Source organism: Antrostomus carolinensis, unplaced genomic scaffold (assembly GCF_000700745.2).
Source record: "Antrostomus carolinensis isolate BGI_N321 unplaced genomic scaffold, ASM70074v2 scaffold7848, whole genome shotgun sequence".
Lineage (NCBI taxonomy): Eukaryota > Metazoa > Chordata > Aves > Caprimulgiformes > Caprimulgidae > Antrostomus > Antrostomus carolinensis.
In genome coordinates, this window is record NW_010333643.1 from 1,503 (window position 1) to 8,631 (window position 7,129).

At 40.0% G+C, this 7,129-nt stretch overlaps 1 protein-coding gene across 1 annotated transcript in view; it reads left to right on the top strand.

The window, feature by feature from the left end:
* The first annotated feature begins 2,713 nt into the window (after positions 1-2,713).
* The window catches only part of TMEM263 (transmembrane protein 263), a 5,561-nt gene continuing 1,145 nt past the window's right edge, over positions 2,714-7,129 (top strand). The window contains exon 1 of the mRNA XM_010173926.1: positions 2,714-2,777. Coding sequence (XP_010172228.1) covers positions 2,714-2,777 — 64 coding nt within the window. The remainder of the gene's footprint in view (positions 2,778-7,129) is intronic.

The following is a 7,129-nucleotide window of genomic DNA, read 5'->3' on the forward strand; positions in this document are numbered from 1 at the left end:
AATGCTGTGATTTAGTAAGTTGGTTTTTGGGTTGTTTTTTTTTTTTTTTATAATACTTTATCACTAAACTAGAAACTCTGTTGTGAAACTCCCCTGCCAACACATTGCTTTACTTATTTAGCTTTGCAGGAACCACAAGCAAATCTGACAGTGGCCTGAACTAGATTACGGAGAGTTATGAAAGCATCTTTTACCTGCACTGTTTGCCAGCCTTACTCTGGCTCTCTCCGTTGGACGGGTCTTGTTTTAATTAAATACTTGTATGATGCCTCATGCAACAGATCCTCGGTATTTCATCAGGACTGTGTCTGCTGTCAGTGCTGCTGTGTCCAATACCTTCTTCATAGCAGAAAATACTAAAACTTGTGCAGAGCCTTGTGACACTTTCTAGCATTCTGCCATGTTCAGAACTTGTAACTTACTCCAGCTCCCCTCTAATCTTGTTGATAATCCCTGACAGTATTTTGTCTTTCCTCATAAGATTAAATAATTTTTCTGAGCCTTTTATGAGGAATTGTTGACAGAAACTTTTTGGAAGCTCAAACAAGCAATTTCATCTGGGTTTCTTTTGGGAGTTACATGCTGGTTAGATACAAATATATTAGCAGAGGTAGTTCTTTCTAAAACTTAATTTATCTCTGGCTTAACACATTTGTGTCTCCCTTGAATCTGCTTTAAAATTGTTTTGGTTACTTTTTTATTCCTTTGAAGTAAGACTTGCTGGGTTGTGACTTCTATTTTACTTCTTTTAGGACCTTCCCTAATGCAGTGAATAAACTCCTTCCAAATTCTTGATACTTGTCTTAACGAACAAAATGGCCACGTTATGTAGAAACATAGTTGCTTCGTCTTTGTACAGGTGTTTTGATCAAATAATGTCAAGCCTGTCAGTTTCTTACAGCATCTACTTATCTACCTTCTCTGTCAAGGTGGAAAAAAGCAACAAGCTACGTGTAATTTCACATAGTGAGGATGAAATTCTTGTATTTCTTCCAGCTTGCATTAGATGAACGCAAAGAAGTTGCGTAGTACCTGAATCCAGTCCTTTGTTAGAACCTGATTGCCCTCAGTTGCTCCCTGTAATCAGTTGGGCTCTTTTTCTTTTCCTTTCCTTTCTTTCCTTCCCCCCCACCCCCACCTTTGGCTTACTGACCTGTGATTAAATAAAATAACAAGGAATTCTAGAACTGATACTTTCTCAAATTGTCCTTTAGCCCACATGTGTTTGGTCATCCATCTTGATGTGCTGCTGCTCACTTCCCTATATCTTAGCTTCCACATTTGTGTTTCTGGCTTTTGAGAGGTACTTGTTCAGCTTTGATATCAAATCAACCACCCTGGCAGTAGGTTTTTTTGCTTGCTTTCCTGTTCAGCCTCTTGTGTAAAGGTACCTATGTTTTCTGAGTCGTGAACTGATACCCTTAGTACTGATCCTGAGGACTCTTTAATATTCAATTTAGGCTTCCTTCTTATCCAAAGTTCTATGATTTAGCATGTGTGTGCCAGTTTTTACTGTGATGTTTTGACTTCATAATTATACTGGGAGGGTGAGGGTTTTAGCTGTTGTTTTCCAGGTAGGTCTTCCCACCTCAAATTCTGCTTCTGCCTCCTCATCCCTTCTTCAGATCCCAGCCACTGCTTCTCATCCAGAGGAGATGTACATAGAGATCTAGGCATGGCAAGGAAGGGTGGAATTATTTTTGTGGTGGTTGATGACTCCTGGAAGAACTTAAATGGTTGAAAGGCTTGTGCAGGGAGAAGATAAAAGGTAACTGACAGGAAGATAGAAGGATGCTGAGTGGTATAATACAACTTGGTTTTCTTTCTCCTTTTCCTGACATCTTTGCCTGCTGAGGAGGGAAAGCAGGTTTGGCAGGAGGGCTCATGGGAGGAGGCAGGACTTAATATTGAGACATGCTTTGGTGGAGGAGGAAAGCAAGAGGGAAACCTGGAGTTTTATGGAAAGATATTGCTTTCTTCCCCTCCAAAGGGAAAATGCAGTAAGCGGAGCTGCTGCTTTGAGCTTTCTCCTGTGCTTCCCCTCCCTGTCAGGGACTGCTGCTCTAGAACTGCTCTTGGAAACAGCTTTTGGTGTAAAGAAATCTTCCTTCTGAAATGTTTTCATTGGAAAGTTTGTGTAGAGTTAAAACAGTCTAGTTCTGCTGCTATCACCACTCAGTGTATCCAGTACTGCTACAAGATAAATGGAGTGTTTTCATTACAATTCTTCCATCTTGTTTTCATGGCACTTACTCAGGTTCTGGGGCAAAGACTTGTTTCTTTAAACTACTGCTTTCCATGTACTAACAGATCTTAGAGGCATGCTGCTGTTGTTTTTCTACTGCCCACCACCTCTGTAATCACTGGGCTTTTCTTTTCTATTGCATAAACGTAAGCAGTGACTGTTTTGTTTTCACATGGGTTTTCTTCATGATTGCTTTTTAGGTTTGAGATGCACTTGGTGTGGGGTGGCAGCTCTCACTGAGCCTGCTGAGGGTTCCTTTTTCAAGTATTGAGTCTGGTTGAAGAATACAAAAGCACAGTCTGATAATGAAATAGCAGTAGTTTGGCAGGAACTGCTAGATTATCTAGTAATGAAAAAGATGTTCCTTTTCTGTGGAACTTACTCCATGAATCCAAAATTAATGAAGTTTACATTTATGCTTTGCCAGAAAAGATGTATAGTGTATGTGAATTTCTGTTCTAGGCAATAATGAATCAAACGGACAAAAATCAACAGGAAGTCCCATCATACCTTCATGATGAACCACCAGAAGGTATGTATTGGTTTTTATAATATGAAGTAAATTTATAGAAATTAATCAGAAGTTCAGTTCTCCCTTTTTTTAAAAAAAAAAGGATCTACAAGCTGAATGCCTTCACTTTCATTTAAGTAACAGTTAGCAAGCTAACCCTGGGATGGGGTGGGCCTGGGTTATTGTTCACTTCTGCCTTATTCTGATTACAATAAGGTCACTGAATATAACTCAGCAAATGACTGTACTGAGAAATTATAGAGAAGCTGGGCAGAAACTGAAGGACATAATTTGCAGACTTGTTTCCAGAGATGTGAATTGGTCCAATGGGTATTTATTTCTGCTTTCATTATGAGAGATGGAAAGAGCCCAGCTTCACTCACCTCGCTGAGTTCATAGTGCTTGTGGTTTTTAAACAAGATGTGTTTTAAAATATATGGAACTTTATTACTACTTTCAGAGAACCCTTTTCCATCATACAGTTAACTGTGGTTCTAACTGCTGACTTAACCTCATGGTTTCCTAAAAACAAACACACACTTGACTTCATTAATACAGTGGCATCTCAGTCTCTTGAACCAAATGACTCTTAAATCAGTTATTAGACCTTAAGAGGACATGCAGTTGCAAATGAGCAGAGTTCCCTTCTGGGCTGTGGAACGGCAGGACTGTGAAGAGTCCTGTTGGCATAATGTGGCTGGAAGCATGTGACTAGATCAAAAGCCATGCTTGGCACATAGCGTGTCTGCGATCTGTCTTCTCTTGATTTAAGACCAAACGTGTTGGATGTAGAGGTCGGTGAGTCCCAGTTCCTCTTGGTTCATTGCTCTTCAATTTATAATGGCACTTTAAGGCTCCAGGTGTTTGTTGGTCTGTGTTTTTTTTCCTCAGCTTTTATATGTTGTATAACTGAAAAATTTATTTCACCTGAACAATAGTATTATCCACTTAACTGTAGCAGAAGGGGTTGAAGTGGAATAGCTCACTCTATTCTTAACAACTGTTAGGTAGGAAGCACAAGTAGAAGAAGATAAGAGGAAAAGGAGAGAGAGATTTTTGTGGCATAGAGGTCCTTAAGCTCTGCTATACTTGGAATTTGTTGCAGTATCATGGTGTGAGGAAAAAAAATACTTCTTGTGGGGTTGTCAAGATCCCAGAAGCATTTCTGAAAGCAAATGCCAGGTTGGAAACTATGCCCTATTGTGTGTTATCTTCAAGTCTAATTTTTAAGGCTTTTTAAAAATTTGATTTTATTTTTCCTTAAAGATTGAATTGTGCTTTATACATGGTAAACCTCACATATAAAAATGGAACAGTTGTCTGACTGGTAAATCAGAAACGATTCTTTGAGGAAGGCAGTGAAACAAGTGGGCGTTTCTTATTTTCCTAGAATATTCAGTAGGTTGTCCAGATTCAGGGTACCAGCAGACCCTGATCATCACTAGGTATTGCAAGGTTTGATTTGAAATTTGTGAGCAATTAAGACCGATTTTCTTCTGCACAGTATCTTCTTGCAGTATGGCAGTTCAGTTTGAATGTGAAGTCTAAATAAGTGGAGAAAGTTGGTGTAGTTAGGGGGAGGAGAATGAAACACAGCTCGTCTTAATGGAAACTCCATCCTTGACGAGTTGATTCTGTTCCACGTGCACCCTTCAAGCCTTATGAGTTCAGTTAAAAGGTTGAGATACTCTTGAAGAACATCCCTGTTTTAATTGTTATGCAAGGCCTTCATATGCAATACGCTTACACCATTGTAGAAAGATGGCCAAACGTGGATGGAAGGCTACCAGTTCAACGTTGGCAAGAAGGTCAGCTCTCTGAACCGGCTGCCAAAAAAATCCTTAGAGGAAAGGCTCAATTCCAAAACCAATTTGCTGTTTTTCATAAAGATACAATTAGTTCCAGTTTGCCCAAATAGCACTTGACAAGCTTGGTGCCCAGAGGTTTTAAAGACATACATATGTAGAAGAAGCTTTTGTGCTTGTGCTTTCTGCGAGGAGTGCTATTCTAATGCTCTGCTTTCTGCTTCGCGAGTGACGCCAACCTTTGCAACCCACGTTCATTCAAACTCCTGTTCGCTGTTGGACTCTTTTCAGTTCATCGGTTCCGAGGAGGAGCCAGGCCGCAACCCCTGAACAGGGAACCTGCGTCACTTTCTCCCTGGATTTAGGAATGATCTGTTCTACCTTCTTTCTCATGCTGGTTAGAACCAAGGAGACCATGAATGTGTATCCTAGAATAGAAACCAGCTAGCAATAAAAGCTCTTTGCAGCTGCAGCCATTTGCTAGATCTAATGGACAATGCAAGGAGTGAAATGGGAAGGTGTCAACCATCACCAGAGGTTATTAATACACCACGTCACAGTCAGTATTTACACTTGTGAAATAGAGTAGATGTTGTCAAAGGACTGGCTGCTTGAAGTAATGGGAAGAAAAGCATGTCAAGATTACTTTTGTTTGTTTCTCTTGTTATTTTTTTAAGTTAGCTATAATGAGTCCTTTCTTGCTAACATCAGATCTGATTCACTGAAATCAGCTCTTAAAATTCAGTGTGATAAAACTTTATTCCCATTCCCCCTGATGATAGTGATCCAGTTAGGTAGAAGTGAAGTACTTTCTCACCAAATTTTTTACCAGGTGTGAAAATCTGTGTGAAGGTCACAAGAATCTTCTAATGAATAATACCTAGACAGTGGATTTTATACCAGGCCCTATATATTTGTGTGTGATTTCTTTTTTTTAAGGCTTTCTGTATGTAAATAGAAATTCTGATCTCTGTGTGCTTCTTGTCAGCAGTGCATTTTTGCTGGAGATGTACAGATTGAAAGGTGCTGGCCTAGAATGAACCAGCAAGGGTATTAGTTGGCTTTAAGTAACAGGCTGTCATTTATATTTCTAGTTTCTGTGACCCTTACCCTATATAAATTTCTTAAATATGAGAGACTAGTGTAAGCTGGAAGCATTTTTAGCATTTTTTGCTCCCTGGAGCTGCATTGTTCCTCCTCATGCTTTTTTTTTTTTTTTTTTCTTTTTGTCAAACTTGTAAGAAGTTATTTCACTTAGATTGCAACTCTTGTTTGAATTATTCTGGGCACAAACACAGGAACTCTGAACTTCACACTTTTTCAATGAATTCTGAGTGCTGGGTCAGTCCTGGCACAATCACAAACTCCTTGGAGGTGCATGGGAAGTTGTTCACCCTGGTTTTCACCTTGTAGTAGATGAGCACTGGGAGGCGACTCTTGGAAGCTGCCCTCTGAATGCGAGTTGTCAGCAGCCAGGGCGCTGGAGGCAGAGACCTGCTCTGCTGCCTCTCCTAGGACGTGTTGCAGTGCAGAGTGATTGTGTGGATAGGGGCTGGTTATAGATAGGTCTCTGGTGGATCTAGCTCTGCTTTTTTCTTTTCCACTGCCTCTCTAGATTTGTTGTCCTCTTCAAACCATATTCTTTCTGCTACTGACTCCCTCACTCACGTTTGCGTCTTCCCTAGCTCTGCCTGCCGTGGTTCCACTTGCGCTTTTCTTAGTTCTCCCTGTTGTTTTTCCCTAAGAAAAGGAAATGTATCTGTTAAATCTCATATATTACCCACAGGTAGCTAGAAAATAATAATTAAAAAAACCACCTGTGGAACTCCTGCCCTGCTTCTGTTAACTGTGGCTCTTGCCATGGTTCTCTCTGAAGCCCTCTTAAAGAAATCTTTGGGATTGGTGATGAATTGACAAATGGGAGTTAAAAATCCTGCTTACCTATACAGCGTTGTTGTGAAGCCCAGAGATTTCTCAGGGTTCACCTTGAAAATACCTTGCAGACAAACACATGTCAGAGCTACTGGTTTATAGGTGCTGAGGGTGATGTTTTCTTGTGTGTTTAAATACAACATTAACGTGCTGTTTCATCTTCCTTTTTCTTCTTTGAAGATTAGATGATGTTTGTGCAGAAGTGGGGCATGGAGTTGTCCTCATTCCCTTTAGAGGCAAGGTGCATGTATCTCCTCAGGATTTTTGAAGCCTACATTTAGAAATATGAAGTGATACTAAAGTACTGAAAGGCTAAGTGGCTAATTCTGGGAGTCTGTTACTCTAATACTTTCTATTATTTTGAAGCCATGTAATTGCACCAGAAATGGAATAGGAATTGACTTACACTGCATATAACAAGAAACTGCTCAAAGTGCAGGTTAAACACAGCATTAAAAAGAAAAAATATATTTATGTGGTCGATAACATGCAGAAATTGTGTGGTTTGAGCTTTGCTTTTGTGCATCATATTGAGACTTCTGTTGGGAGCCTGTAACTCTTGCTATTGTTAATGCCTTTGGGGACCACGTTTGGTATTTAATGAGCTTATTTGGCCATTGGACTTCCCCCCCCCCC